Source organism: Pinus tabuliformis, chromosome 3_2 (assembly GCF_031772625.1).
Source record: "Pinus tabuliformis cultivar Carrire ecotype Pingquan chromosome 3_2, CPIR1, whole genome shotgun sequence".
NCBI lineage: Eukaryota > Viridiplantae > Streptophyta > Pinopsida > Pinales > Pinaceae > Pinus > Pinus tabuliformis.
The window spans coordinates 1,065,857,897-1,065,872,787 of record NC_142302.1 but is presented as its reverse complement, the minus strand read 5'-3'; the positions used below and the strand labels follow the sequence as shown (position 1 = coordinate 1,065,872,787).

General features: G+C 38.4%; 2 protein-coding genes across 2 annotated transcripts; both read right to left on the bottom strand.

The window, feature by feature from the left end:
- Window positions 1–2,709: 2,709 nt before the first annotated feature.
- Window positions 2,710–3,201, bottom strand: LOC149184321 (glucan endo-1,3-beta-glucosidase, acidic isoform-like). The gene has a single exon (XM_089415302.1). It carries the CDS (start codon window positions 3,199–3,201, stop codon window positions 2,710–2,712), a length of 492 nt encoding a protein of 163 aa, XP_089271428.1.
- A 132-nt stretch (window positions 3,202–3,333) lies between these two features.
- On the bottom strand, window positions 3,334–3,830 carry LOC149184320 (glucan endo-1,3-beta-glucosidase-like). The gene is made up of 2 exons (XM_089415301.1): window positions 3,755–3,830; window positions 3,334–3,644 (listed from the first exon to the last, which is right to left on the bottom strand). Exons 1-2 carry the CDS (start codon window positions 3,828–3,830, stop codon window positions 3,334–3,336), a joined length of 387 nt encoding a protein of 128 aa, XP_089271427.1.
- Between the last annotated feature and the right edge of the window lie 11,061 nt (window positions 3,831–14,891).

The following is a 14,891-nucleotide window of genomic DNA, read 5'->3' as shown; positions in this document are numbered from 1 at the left end:
TATCTATAAGCCTATTGTTATGAATGTAGTTTTTGAAGTGCGTGCTTTCACAGTCCAGCTTGATCCATCCTCCTCTTTTTCCCACCAATCTTGTAATCATGTTGAAGTCCCCTCCTGTGATCCAAAGTGGGTGGGATCTTTTTGAGTTGATCTGAGTTAGGGTGTTCAATGTTTCTACCTTGTTTGTTGCCTCCCGGGGGAAGTAGACGTTAGTTAAGTGTCCAAGAACATTTTTCCATGTTAAATGAAACTTGGCCTGAATAAAGTGCTTACTGACATGTATGTTGGTAAGTGTTATAGCTCTATCATCCCAAACGATGGCTAGCCCTCCTGAGGCTCACATGGCTTCCACCGCCACTTCTTTGCTTCCTGGCCATGCTTTGGCAAGGATCTGATCCAACGCTATGGAATTACACTTGGTCTCCTGCAAGAAGAGAATTTGAGGTTTTTCCTGTTGTAGCATGTTCCTTATTAATCATCCCTTCCCTGAGCTGTTGAGCCCTTTGATGTTCCATGAGATGAGCTTCATGATTCAAAATTGGGAAGGGGATTATAGTATTTGGTGAGCTTGGAGTATCTTCGAGATTCCACTAGCATCTCCCCTATGTGGATGGTTCTCTGAAGATCAGTTTTCCGTCCTCGTTCTTTATTGTCTTTGAAGATATTTCTTCCATTCCACTAACTACCAGTTTGGATGCCTAATGATCTTTGCTTCTGTGCTCTTGATAGAATTACTTCTAAGTTCTCTAGCTGTCACTAAGGAATCTTTTCATATTCCTTTTTCTTACAAGCTTGTTCAAGTCCTAGTATATCTAGATCTACGATGTTGAAGCTCTCTGGTTCCTCTTCCATGTGCTGTACTATTTCCTGCTCTGTCTCTGTATCATCTATAATTGTGAGCTGCATCTGAGTGCTATCTACCTCCATACCTTGATCAGTCCTTTTTTGCATGTTACTGGGAGAGGGCGTTTTGGTGTCCGCGAGTTGCTTAGAAGTGAGGGCTTTCTTTGAGCTTGATGGAGTAGAATGGGCGGAAGTCTTAGGAATGGCTTCAGGTTGTTTCTTATTATCTAAAATATGAACCTCCGACTGGAGAAGGATTTCAAAGCTATTTCTTGTTGAAGGCAAGGAGGTGCTGGCGACAGGTTTTTTGACTGAGGTAGAGGGCTTTTTATGGGTCTTTTTGCGATTTGGAACTTTGGTGAACCCACCCGAGTCGGATTTGTCCATTGAAGGGGTGGTCGTGGATTTCATATTGGAGGGACAGTCTCGGAATAAATGGCCCAGGGCGTGGCATTTTTGACAGCGGAATGGTACATTCTTGTAATCTATTGTTTGTAACCATTCATAATCGTCATGGTAGAGGCTTACCGCGTCTGGGAGAGCTTTGCTGAGGTGCATGTATACACAGATTTGCGCATAGGAGGTGTATCGCTTAAGCTTTGTCTCCTCTACCACTTTGATGAATTTTCCTAAATCATTCCCAATGTCTCGCAAAGAGTCTTTGTCCCAATACTTCAGAGGGAGAGAATAAAGGTGCAACCACACCGGGGCCCAGCTCAGATCTTCCTTGTCTGGGTTAAAGTGCTCGGTCCATCTTCTTAGGTATAGCCTGGCCGCGTTGAAGAAATATGGTCCTCCATCCAATACCCTGTTTTGGTCCTCCAGACAATTAAAAATGGCAGTAAAGAAGCCCTTAGGCCCTAACTGCAGTGTTATGTGCCCTTTTGGCTTCCATTTGGCTGTGATCTAGCCGTGCAAACCTTTCTTTGTTGACCAAAGGCCTATGAACTTTCCTATCAAAGCATGATCCTTCATAAATTGGATCTGAGTGTTGATGCGCTGACTTGGGAGCTCGATTTTGGGTCTGTCAACTGCTACCGGCTTGCAGGTGTTTGACGTCACTCGTGGTTCTTCATTTGTGTTGTTATTCATTGGCGTATTGTCATTCTCTATTGTTGTATCTTCTGGATGGTCCATCCTAGTATTTTTAGTCTGTGGTAGGCCGTTTTCCGTATTAGTGGGGGGAGGCATCATGTTCTCCCCCTGAGGGGGTTCCATTGCCCGATAGCTATTCCTTGTTATGCTGTAGCTACCTTATGGCTGAAGGTTAATGCCAGAACGACGTAGTCTGTGAAGGTATGCCAATTGCAGAGCAGCATCAAACCCTAAGCGCTCCGCTCTCCATTTTCATTCGAAGTGAAATATCGTATTAAACATATGTTTGATTAAAGTGGCCATTGTATTAAATATAAAGTTTTGTCTTGAAATATTTTTGTCTCAAAATACTTTTGTCTTAAATATAAAGTTTTGCCTTAAATTGTTTTTGTCTTAAAATAATTTTGTCTTAAATTGTTTTTGTCTTAAACTATTTTTGTTTTAAATATAAAATTTTGTCTTTAAATTTTTGCCTCAAACTACTTTTGTCTTAAATATAAAATTTTGTCTCAAAATATTTTCATCTTAAATTATTTTTGTCTTAAAATATTTTTGTCTCAAACTACTTTTGCTTAAACCATTTTTGTCTTAAATATAAAATTTTGTCCTAAAATATGTTTGTCTCAATTCACATTTATATGTGAGACAAATCAATTGATATTAATTTTTAATATAAAATAACTTTTTGAAACAAAAGATTTTTTTCCCTTGGTGCAGTGTTGCCCTTGGTGCCATTGGTGTAGTGTTAGTGTCTCGGGAGTTGAGTTGCGCTCAATTTGGAGAAAAGTTGACAGAGTATGCAGGACTTTGATCAGGGTTGAAGAGCCCGAAGTGACGCTCTATCTCGTCCCCAGTTTTCTGGTCTTCGTTGAAAAGAGCGAAGATATAGGTGTCGATGTTCGTACCCGGCCTCTTGGGTATCCCTGCATTCGATAAAACATGTTGGATGAGATTGTTGTTATAAGCCTGAGCATTCTCAGTTGTGGCCGCATCCGCGCCAGCAGAAGGCCATCCGCTTTCAGTAACGATGAGCGGGATGTTGGAATATCCCAAAGCTTCCGTTGCGGAGAAAATAGAATCCACCATGGCATCGAACAAATTGCTGTAGCTGTGATCTCCGTCTGTCACCGCCGTAGCCGTGGGCTGAAAGAGAGCGTAGTCTAGATGAATGTTGTTTCTGTCGCCGACGTAACTCAAATATGGATACACATTGGCCATGAACGGAGCACCGTTATCTGACAGAAATTTGAGTATGGAGCTCATGGTATCCTTCACATCGTCACTGAATGCTCCCTTTGAAGGCGGGTAACTGGTGCCTATAACATTGAAGGCATGGGGGGTTAGAGACCTTGATGTTCTGCAGATTGGCGTTCTGGATCGCGGTTTGAATGTTGTTCACTGCGTGCTAGGCAAAACCTCGTTGCCCACCGCAATATATTTGATACTGGTGCTGGAATAGGGGACAATATTTTCATTAACCCAACCATTTGCTGAGTCCTGGCTAGAGGAGATGGCCTGCAAATCGCTATTACTGACTCCCACGATTACATCGATCCCAGAATTTGCAAAAGCATTCAGTGCACCACCGTCTGGATCGAAAAGCTTCATTTTCCCGATGTTGTGGCCGTTCAGCAGAGTTACCACCTGGTCTGCAGGTGGCAAATTGTCTCCGAGCATGCCGTAGTTCACTCCTATTTTATCACCATCTGCACAATCAACTGAAAACTAATCAGTTTAATACAACCCAATCGATGTTAAGCCTTGAATAACAATTGCATTTCAAAAAGTAAAAAATAGTTGGGTGATGCTAATTTACCTGCGACGATTGAACAACAGAAGATAGCAATAAACCCAATCAGGATTCTCTTCATCTGTTCGTTAGACGCTGCCATATTTCTCACAAGAAAGGAGAGACTTGAGAAACTCTCCCCCGAGGACGTTCATTTATAGGAAACTCGACTGCTTTACACAGCCATTGAATATTCACAATTCAATGCCTAGCGTTCCATATTTGATACCGTGCCGGGTGGGATGGGTTGCAGTCTGCGACCATTGACTGGTTGATCATTGTAGTCTCCTACCAATCTAAAACTCTATGAGGTTTCACTAATAATGTGAAAAAACAAGAGCCGCCAGCACTCTTTGTCATGGCCAACGCATAGACTTGATACAGTTCGAATCACCAACTTTCAAGCCCCAACTTGTCGGAGATACGTTAAATTCTTAACGGGAGGTACGAAGTCGCGCGGCGACGCGTCTTAACGTGCGTCTATATTCTATGCGCTCAACATCTATTGCCGCAATCTATGCCTTGAATTTTCATGGATAGGTTAGGCTCAATCTATTCCGCAATATATGCCCCGACCTTGACATTGTGCCTATCTTATATCTCTGTTATCATATTTCAATTGAATACAACCTCTTTTCATCATTTACTTCTGAAGTTTCTAGTGTTACGTTCATGAGGGAGCATTACTATTTTGAAGGCTTCACATCATTTAATTTTGAAGATTTCGTTATGTCCATGCTCATGCTCAGATATATGGCCACCGGTCGTGTATTAATCATGTCGGTAACGCACTTCGCTTTCAAGTTTAGAGAGATATCCGATTGTTTCTGGATAGAACAATGTTGATATGCTTGCGCCACTGGATATATCCCACGTGTGTTAACGGATGGTTCGATAGGGTCGTTGACAGAAGGGCTGATGTTTACGAGACGCAAGTGTTAATGATTTTCCGTTTGCAGAAAATATGCGTTGGGAAGATTTGATAAGTTCTACTCCTAAAGTTTATCACAAAAATGGATATTATGATCAAATTGGGTTAACCTTTACATAGAGTTTCTTGTAGATATGTTTGCAGTTAAACCATTGCAGTTAACCTATTTCATCTTTTATGCTCTGTAAAATATGCTTAAGAGAGAGCAACCATGTCGAGATGATCATCTCCAAAAATATGAAGGTTTTTTATATTCATGAAATTTGCAGCATATATTAGTGTCCAAAGTTTTATAAAGTCTGTTTTTTTGTTTGATCCCCTACGAGAGGCACCTTATATGCATATAATTATGATTATTGATGTATAAAACTATTCCAATTTTGTGGATGTGATGGTTCCCTTGGCTTGCACCATTAATGAATCTTGGTTGGATTTCTTGATCAATTACTAGTGTTTTTTCTTTTTCTTTCTTTAATGCCTTGCAAGTGAAATCAATAATTCCCATATCAATCTCACTCGTTAGCCTTGGAAAATACCTAAATTCTAGGCCCATTAGACAAAATGAACAAAAGAAGTGCAAAATTGGCAACTCAATAACAAATTGGTATGAGACCCATTCTAGGACATATTAGGAGTAAAAATGTTTTTTTGCCAAAGACCACTTTAGAAATGACCTAATAAATAAGTGATATATGGTTTCCTCCCATCATCTACGGAGAGAACACCTACTAGGTCCAATCTATCACCTTTCATTCCATTGTCCCACATAAACAGTATATTGCTAAGGGATAGCCAAAAGACAAGCTTTGGACAATTTTCTTTTCAAAGATATATCTAGCCCCAAAAAATTTCATCAACCTATGCCCACTATCCTAATGTTGCTTTAAACTCTCCAAAAGTTGGATTTTTTACAAAATTAAGTGATAGTCATCTTTATTGGATAGATGGATCATGGATGAGAGGAGTAGATTGACATATGAATTCCATTCCTAGGATTCCTCCTCTAAGAGTCCGAAGTCAATCGCTTATTTCCACCCATGTATTCTCCATTCTTGGGCTTGCTGAGCATAAGCATATCCTCAAGAAAAGACATTGGCTTCATGAAGAGAATCTATAGTGTCTTCTAAGAGTCTATAATATGCTCAAGCTCCTACCCATCCATCGAGTCCTACTCTATTATTTTTCCATTCCCAATATTCCAAGTTATCCAACAACTAACAATGTTGTAAGTGTTAGCCAATGCCTTCCAAATAATGGAGGAGTTTAAAATAGAATTCCTCTAATCTAGATCCCATCAATTATTAGTTTTCTAGAAAAATATATGTCCCTCATATCCATACCCCATATGGATTTGTATTTCAAAACGAGCCATAAAATTTTTGTTTCTAGAGGCTATCTAGAAAAATCTATATTTTTCAAGCCCCAACCTCCCAAAAGTCTGGGCTTTGCGATGGATGTCCATTTGACAAAAGGGATACCTTTCAAGGATTTCTTGTCAACCCATTGGAATCTGAAGTCGAGTTTACAATTTTTTGAAGGATACTTCTTGGGATAGCAACAAATTGTGTTTCTTTCAAGCACTGATTTAACCATCACTAATGAGCCTCCACTAGATAGAATTATGTTCACATAAATTGAGATTTGGCCTCGATCTTCTTAATAAGGTGAAATCAATCTTCCTCCTTGGATGCATTAGGCTTAAGGAAGAAGCCTAGATATTTCACACCTTCTTGCACATATGTATAGTGAAAAGAGAATGATTGATCAAGAAAAGTATTAACAAGAGCAGAAAATGACATGAGGTAGCACTAGATTTCCTTTCATTAATTTTCACGTATGTGACTAGATTAAATAAAGAGAGTATTCATTTTATATGTCATATATTAGAACGTGAAGCTGCAGGAAAAATAAGAATATCATCAACAAATAAGAGATGTGGAATGGCCACTAGATTTGAGATCTTGATGCCCGTCAGATCATTTGAAGATATATCATGTGGTATCACCATACTCAAGGCTTTTGCAATTAAAAGAAGAAGAAGAGACGACAATGAAAATCCTTGTTTGAGGCCTATTATTACCTTGAAAAATGTATAAGGGTGTTTGTTTATGAGAATCACAAAATTGACTAAGATATACCTCCCATAATCTAGTTATTAGCTTTTAGACTCATATCGAATTGAATGAGATAGTCTCATAAGTCCCATAAAAATCCAACTAACTCTATCATAGGCCTTGAATAAGTCTATCTTCAATGTTATGGTAGGGATGTTTTGAGATTTTTTTGAATGTAAAGATTCCTTGGCCAAGTCCATTGCATCAGGAATCTGCCTATTCTAAAGGAAGTCAAATTGTTCTTCTGGGAACTAAGAATGGGCTTTAATCTCACTGAAATTATTTTTGTAACAAACTTATAGATAACATTACAACATGATATAGGGTGATCATATTTGAAAGAGTGAGTGTCCTGCTCTTTTGGAATTAGGAATATAAATGGGAAATTTAAGGAACCTTGTATGCAACCCATACACTAATACTCTCTCACCACCTTGAGGATATCTTCGTTTGATAGGTCGTAAAATCCCGAGTATAATTCAATAGTATATCCATCTTGCCCAAGACTATTTCATTTTTTCGTGAAGGATGGAGCCCCCAATACCTCTGATTGAGTTACTTCCACACCCAAAACATCATTCGTTTCATTTGAAATATCTTGAGGGAATAGATTCAACACATCCAATGTTTTGACAATAGGAAAAGTTGTAGATTTTGGAAAGATATTTTTAAAGTAATGGACACCTGCTTACTATTTATTTTTAAAATCTTTCACAATATTTTCTTCTGTTTCTTCAATTTCCCATATATAATTTGATATTTTTTCTAAAGTTTGCAAACTAGTTGAGGAATTTAGTGTTATTTCCCTCATATTAAATCCATATGGCTCTACTTTTCAATCACCATAATTCCTCTTCCCAAGCCAACAATTCTCTTTTGGAAACTTATAGTGATCTTAAGGATTCAAGATCTTCCTCTGAAAAGGCACCTTAAAAATTGAATGAAAATGGAGCTTAGTTTATATTCAACTTCTTTTAAAGAAACCTCTTGTTTCTCTTTAAAATATTTTCTCCAATTTTTCATTTTCCTGTTTAAAAAAATAATATTTTGGGAGAATTGTTGAGTATATGGAATAAACTCATCATATTTAAGGTGAGTCTATTTGTCTTCAAATAACTTAACGAAACCATCTTCTTGAAACCAAGAATAAATGAATTTGAATGGTGCTTATCCTTATGAGTGTTAGTTCTTAGGAGAATTGAATAATGATTTGATATCCCACTTAGATCCACCTATAATTTAAGAAGCCTATTGGTGGAAATTACGAATTCAGAGATGAAAAACACTATCGAATATTTTTTAGCTAACCTCCTTAGTGGATTAAATATTCCACTAGGTAGGAGCCAATTTGATGGGATTTACATCAACCAGGTGGAGGGCCTCAAAATAATTAATAAATAAGCTTCAAAAGGGTTTTATCTTCAGTTGTTACCCCCTTCGTCACTTATGAAAAAAGTTAAATTCAAGTCACCTCCAAGGATGAAAGGAGAGTGAGACATGATATCAAATACTAGCATGTAATCCCAAAAAGACTTATGTTTTTGTTATGGACCATAAACATTTAAAACCTTTCATACCATATTGAACTCTTTGATTTCCAATTCCACTAATATAATTTTTTTGCAGTGGAAGAAATTTCCTTCCAAGAAGGCCTCCATGAAAAAATCAATCCTTTAAAGGAGCCAACTATATCAAGAGAAAAAAATGACCAAATTTTTAAACATGGTTCAATAACATACCAAGATATTTCTCTTAATGCATCATTTCTTGCAAGAGAACAATGTTATGGTTGTGGGCTCTTAGGAACCTCTTGAGGGACTATTGATGTGGTTATCCACACCCTCCAAAAAATTTCCCACGCTTGAATTTTTTATCCTACTAAGTACCTTATGGTATGTCATCTTTTGGCTACTCCATGGCCATTTGATGTTTTCTAAAGCATTTAAGTATTCTTCCTACTTTCAAACTATCAAGTCACTTGCACACATATTCTCACTCTTTAATAGGTTTATGAGAGAACTTCCTTTAGGCAAGCTTGAACATGCATAGCACCATCCATCGAGGCAGTTCCTTTGCAACAATCAACTCATGTCGATAGTTAGTACACACTCACATTGACAATATCCCTTGCTTTGATTGCAATTGCACTTTTAGTTTGGTGAGTTTTCCTAGCTATCGCTTTTGTGCACCTTTTCCTTCACAAGCATCACTTTCATTTTTAAAGCTATCACTTTTTCTTGCTTCCACTTCAATAAGTGTATTTTTAATGTTATCTTCTCTTTGTCATGTATCTCTTTCAAGGTCGTTCACATTTTGCAAGTGTCGTCCTCGTCTTCCCCTACTACCTAGTGCAAGTTATGAAAGATTCAATCCTTCACCAAGTGACGAGCATCACCTATTCATGAGCCTCATTGAGGTATATTTTCCCCAAACTTGTACACTAAGTATTTTCTAAGATTTCCTCCCTCTCACAGTGCATTATTACTTCCTAGGATGAGTGATCCAATCGTTTATTTCCTCCCTTAATGAAAAGTGCATTCTAGATGAAAAAGAAGTCATTGTTGGAGAATATTGTGCCATCTCGAGCCTATGCACACTTTGGAACAATGAGACACACTTTGAAACAATGAAGCACATTTCGAAACAAAAAAGGTTCATTTTGGAAGAATAAGGACCTTCTCTCCTTTCAAAAGTGCATTTCAGAACAAAAAAGTGCACTTTGGAAAAGCAAGGATCCCCTGTCTCTTAAAAAATGGTGCATGGCATGCTCACGAAGCATGAAGCCTTCATCCTTCCCTTGGGGGGCATGGCACATTATTGAAGGAGAAATATTTCATCCTTCCCTCTTCCCTTATGGCACATGGCAGTCGTAAAGCTCGAAGCCTTCATTTGAGCGCACTCCTTCGACTCAAGGAAATGATCCCTCCTAGTTTCTCTTGAGCACACAAACGCAATGCAAAGGCATGAAGACTAATCCCTTCACTCATTTAGTGTGCACCCTTGCACCCTCTTTTGTCCCTTGAGTGCACAAACACACATTGAACCAACGAATGATTCTCCTTCACTTTTCAAATCTGCACCCTACACCCTTGAGTTCTCTCTCTCTTTTTCACTTGAGGAAGAAAGTGCACCTTGAAGGCCTCTTGTGAGCCTTTCCCTTTCATTGACTTCATCTTAATCAAAATGAATAGTTGTGCTTTCCTAAGCCACTAATGAGTTTGACTGTGCCCTCCTAATCAAGCCTTAATTTTTTAACCCTCTCATGGGCCTATCATAAGTCGATCATTCCGTGAACTAGGCAGGGATATAGTATATGTTTAAAATTTTTTTTCCTTGACATGAATTATCTTCATTAGCAGGAGTACCATCTGAGTCTAACAAGGTAATTATTAAAGAAAATAGCAAGGAGAAAGCATAAAGAAACACTTGCGGAGAAGAAGCACTAAAGAGAGTTATCATGGGGACATGGAGTAGACCATTGACCGACACAAAAAGAAGACATTACATGATGACTTAGAGGATTATAATATTGATCAAAGACCCTCTGGTAAGTGAATATAAGCAAAAAAGTTGATCTTTCATGAAGATGAAGCAGCAAGAAAGACAAATTGGCATTGCCAACTCATTGTGAAGTCCATGTCATCATTGTCAAGTTGTAACTTGTACAAGTTTCATCATAATGGTCAATGTGTGTCCATGTGTCATGCCCCATCAGCATGTGGAATGTAATGATGTATTTTCATGAAAATAAAAAGGTTAATCTGTGGAATTCCAAGAGTCATATTTGGATATAAATATTCACATAGTCATATATCGACGAAAGTCACATGAAGAAGTCCAAAAGTCGTATAGAGAAGTCCAAAGGTCATTTATAAGTTCAAGATTTGTTTAGAAGTCCAAAGGACATATTAGAAGTCCATGAGTCATGAGGGTAAACCAGGTGTGGAGGGAAGATGAAAGGTCATTCCTCTTGTTATAAAAGTAAACCGTCACAACTCAAGAAACGCCCTTTTGGAGGCTTAATCTTTGGAGATCTAGTCTTGGATTCTCTACTTGGCATAGGACAGAAAAATATTCCTTGGAGAAGCACAAAGGGATTTAATATTCCACTACTAGAACTAATGCCTCATCATTGTTACTATGTACTTGGATATTTAACCATATAATTGAAGCTCAATGAGGCAACACATTTTGATGCATGTATTGTGAATGTCTTAGGACTATTCTTTAGATGTTTTCTATATATATGTTTTTCTCATATGTACAAAGGAAATTGAACTATTTTGTTGGCCTTGGTGCTGATCTTGTTGAAGGTGGTTTGTATCTGGTTTAATGATCATTGTGTCTCTGTGAACTATTTTTTTAAACAACTAACAACTCTTGCTTTTCCCGTGTGTCTCTGTTAGGTTAGTACTATTACTTCCTTATAGGGGCTCACTTTTGTCTACCCCCAACTCGCCCCCCTCTGAAAGACTCCTTTTACACATTACAATCAGTGTTTCAAAATGTCAACTTACTCGCTTGTTCAAGAGTTATGTATATAATCTCTTATGTTATTCATTGAAACAAGACGAACCTTATAGTTATGGTGGTCGAATCGATAATTTGGATGGGGATCCTACTGCAAACAGTGTGAGGTCTAATTGAGACTTCAGAACATGGAGACCCCCCGTATGTTGGCTGATCCAGTAGGATATAGGAGGATTGATCTAGGAGGATTGATCTAGGTGGATCTCTCTAAAGTATCAGTGGCATGGTAAAAGGCTCAAAACTCAAAGTGGAAGAATCTGGGTTGGCTTATCTTTGGATCAAAGTTCTCTTCATCCCAATTCCAACGGTGTCAAAAACACTCAAATCCGAGTCGAGGTGACAAAGTTATAGCAATTCAAAGTTTGAGTTTGACTTGTCAAGGTGGCAAGAAGAAGATGACATGGAAAAGCTATAGTCGAATGAGGGCATGCCACATGGCAGATCCACTATGCCCCACATATCTCTTATCATTGAGAAGGAGGAGCACTTAAGGAAGAATCATCCCCTAGCATTCCTAGCTACGATTGCGATATCACATATCGAAGGATGGAGGAAGAACGGAAAGGTAAAGTGGCCCTGGCATGACTTTGTTACGATGAGACATCGCATATCGCGATTGAAGATCAAAGGAGGTTTTGAATTGACCCGGATAGGAATTTGTTGTGATGTAATATCACATATCGCAATCACAAATCGAGAGAGGTTTTGGATCGGTTGCGACAGGACTTCGTTGCGATGCGATACATATCTCATATCACAATCGCATAAAAGGGTTTGAATTTGCAAAGTGGTCTGCTGTAATCGACAATTGCGATTTGCGATAGGACTGTATGAACACGATATTTATAAATTGTATTCAATAAACCTAGTGGGTTCATGTTATACTGACCTAGGTCTATGTTATACAAACTTGGGTTTGTCCACCGATGGAAGGTGTCGATTGTGAGTTGTGATGGACTTCTGGATGCGGTATCTTTATGAACTGCATTTGATAAATCTGTCGAGTATATGTATCACCAATTGTGCAAAGTGTTGTTGTTTATACTTGGCCTGTCCGTCGATTGAACGAACATTGATTCTTTTTTAGAGCTGCCGGTTTGAGGCCTAAAAAAAAAATAGGTTATTGGATTTCTCTCTGATGGGTTTTTCTATGTTGAGGATGTAAAACACCGAGAGTTGTCTGCCGATAAGTATTTTTTCCAAGATGTACGCACGGTTAAAAGGGGTTTTCGCAATTTTTGTAATGTCAGTAGCCTTGTATCATACACGCCTGAGATCCTTGGTGTCACGACAACCCCACATGATAAACTTGCCATTTGTTTTTTAAACTACCCAATTATGAAGGATTTGGCCACACTAGCATATAAATATGATAATTTTGGTCTGAAGAAAGGGTAGAGAGAAGAGAGAAGCGTAAATTTGTAGAGAAACGCAATGGCACCTACCCCTGGCAAGTGTCTAGGACCTTATCTCAAAGATCAGAAGGTTCCAAGAAGGTTCAAGAAGTCCCGATTTTCGAATGAGGTGTTCGGATAGGTATTTTTGCACTATTTTTCGCCAGGAAGGTAGTGGTGTTGTCTGTTTCTAGAGTTGGGCTCTTCATTTTCTAGATATGGTCCAAATTGGAGGTATAAGGATGGTTATGTAGAAATTTTCTTATGATTCTTTCTTTTCATGCCACTTAATAAAAGAAGGCTTCCCCACTATTGAGCAGGGTCTGGAGATGTAGTCCAAAATGGATGAACTCCGTAATAAAATCTTTGTGTCATGATAATTTGTGATGGTGTCTCTTTCTCTTTATTTTTCATGCTTATCTTTTATGGTTTTTAAGTGTTGTAACTCATGTTAACTCTGATGCATCCATAAGTAGAAAAATCCATGATCAAGATGGTATCAGGGCAAGGCTTAAGTGATGCAAATTAAATGAGTGTGCTAACTAGAGATAGGCTTCAAAGGATGAGAATCTTAAAAAAATAAAGGAGACATGGTGAGTATTGAGGCTTATGGGTGAGAGATACGATAGAATTTCTGTTAGAGTGTGCGTGAATTACATAGTTGTGCGTGAATGATCAAGTGTGCAATCCTAGATTATGACAAGGGAATGCATGAGGCTTTCCTACGTATGTCCAAAATGGTGGATATTATGTATGCATCATTTGAGAGGTGCAAACAGGAGGAGACTAAAGGATTGGAGAGTGATATATCATCTACCTCTTCCAATTCTTTTCAATCATCACTTTCCTTGAATGGGGAAATTAACCAGAAACTTCAAAAGGATAACGTTGAATTAAGAAAGCTCCTGTGAAAAGAGAATGAGGAGAGGCAACAATTGCAAATTCATCTGTTAATAACAAATGAGGCCTTGGAAGAATTGAAGCATAGCGACCAAAGTCTTCAAGCAGAGCTCGCTGAGTTAAAAAGGCTCATACAACAAGAGAAATAGGAGGAACAATGACTACTACAACAATTACAAGCAAAGGAGGAAGCCTTGGAAAAGCTGCATCGCTATACATTTGAGGTAAATTCTTCCATGATGAAAATGATTCCTGATGTTGAATTTGTTGCTTTCAAAATTCATATGACAAGAATTGGCTCCAAACTATTGAAGAGAATGGGGTACGAAGGAAAAGGCTTGGGAATTAATGGCCAAGGCATTTTCAATCGCATCAAAGTAGTATAATTACCCTGTCGAATACGACTTGGGTATGTGAGGATGGAAACTGAGAAATGTGATATTACAGCCAACAAACCATCAATGATAGATGATGAGAAGCCCTCATCAGTTCTTTCCAACTCGACCGTGGAGATAAAATATGTCGAAATCCCTTCAGTTTCATCTTCACATAGTTTAATTTATGTTGGAAATGTGGAGATACCAATTTCAAGGACAAATGTGAGACTCCTTACTAGGACGAGGTATAAGGAAGAAGAACTTGGTGTTAAGAGCCAAGGGATAACTCAGCCATTAGAGGTTGAGCAAAGACCTCGATTCACAAGGATGGGGTGCACTGAAGGACAATGCTCAAAGATGTCAAAATCTTCCATGACATCGTTGAGACTATCAAGGAAAGAGTATGATGGGGGCACATCACGATCAACCTATGGTAGTATGCATAGCAAAGAGAGGGTTGAGGCTAGCAATTATTCCCATGATCATACCAGGGACCAATAGAAAAGGTATAATCATTCTTAGTATTTTAATGTTCATTTTGATTATAATCACATTGTTAATAATGGATGTAGATCATGGCATAGAAGGACTTGAAATTTTTGTGGATTGCATAACCATTTGTTTACTCAGTGTTGGAAGAGAATGATAACACAAAAAAGGTGAGGCGTAGAAGAGCCTCTGAACACGAGGAAAAGAAGAAGAAGATCAAGCAGATTTGGAAGGTGAAGACTCATTGTAGTGATTGCGACAGAGGTGATCATCAGAGATCCACATGTTGGAGGCTCCATACAGAGCAACATCACAAGCACAAGAGCATCCGAGCATGAATTAGGTGAAATAGTTGTTCGACCAGTGAACACGTCATAGGGAAGACAATCAATTCACTTTGACAAGTGATATATGATTCTTCTAGGTGTG

Bases quoted from the DNA above. Each gene is read 5' to 3' on its own strand.
- LOC149184320 (XM_089415301.1), bottom strand. From the start codon at position 3,830: ATGGCAGCGTCTAACGAACAGATGAAGAGAATCCTGATTGGGTTTATT. The intron at 3,645-3,754 runs GTAAATTAGCAT...TTGATTGTGCAG, and splicing joins CTGTTGTTCAATCGTCGCAG to ATGGTGATAAAATAGGAGTG.
- LOC149184321 (XM_089415302.1), bottom strand. From the start codon at position 3,201: ATGAGCTCCATACTCAAATTTCTGTCAGATAACGGTGCTCCGTTCATG.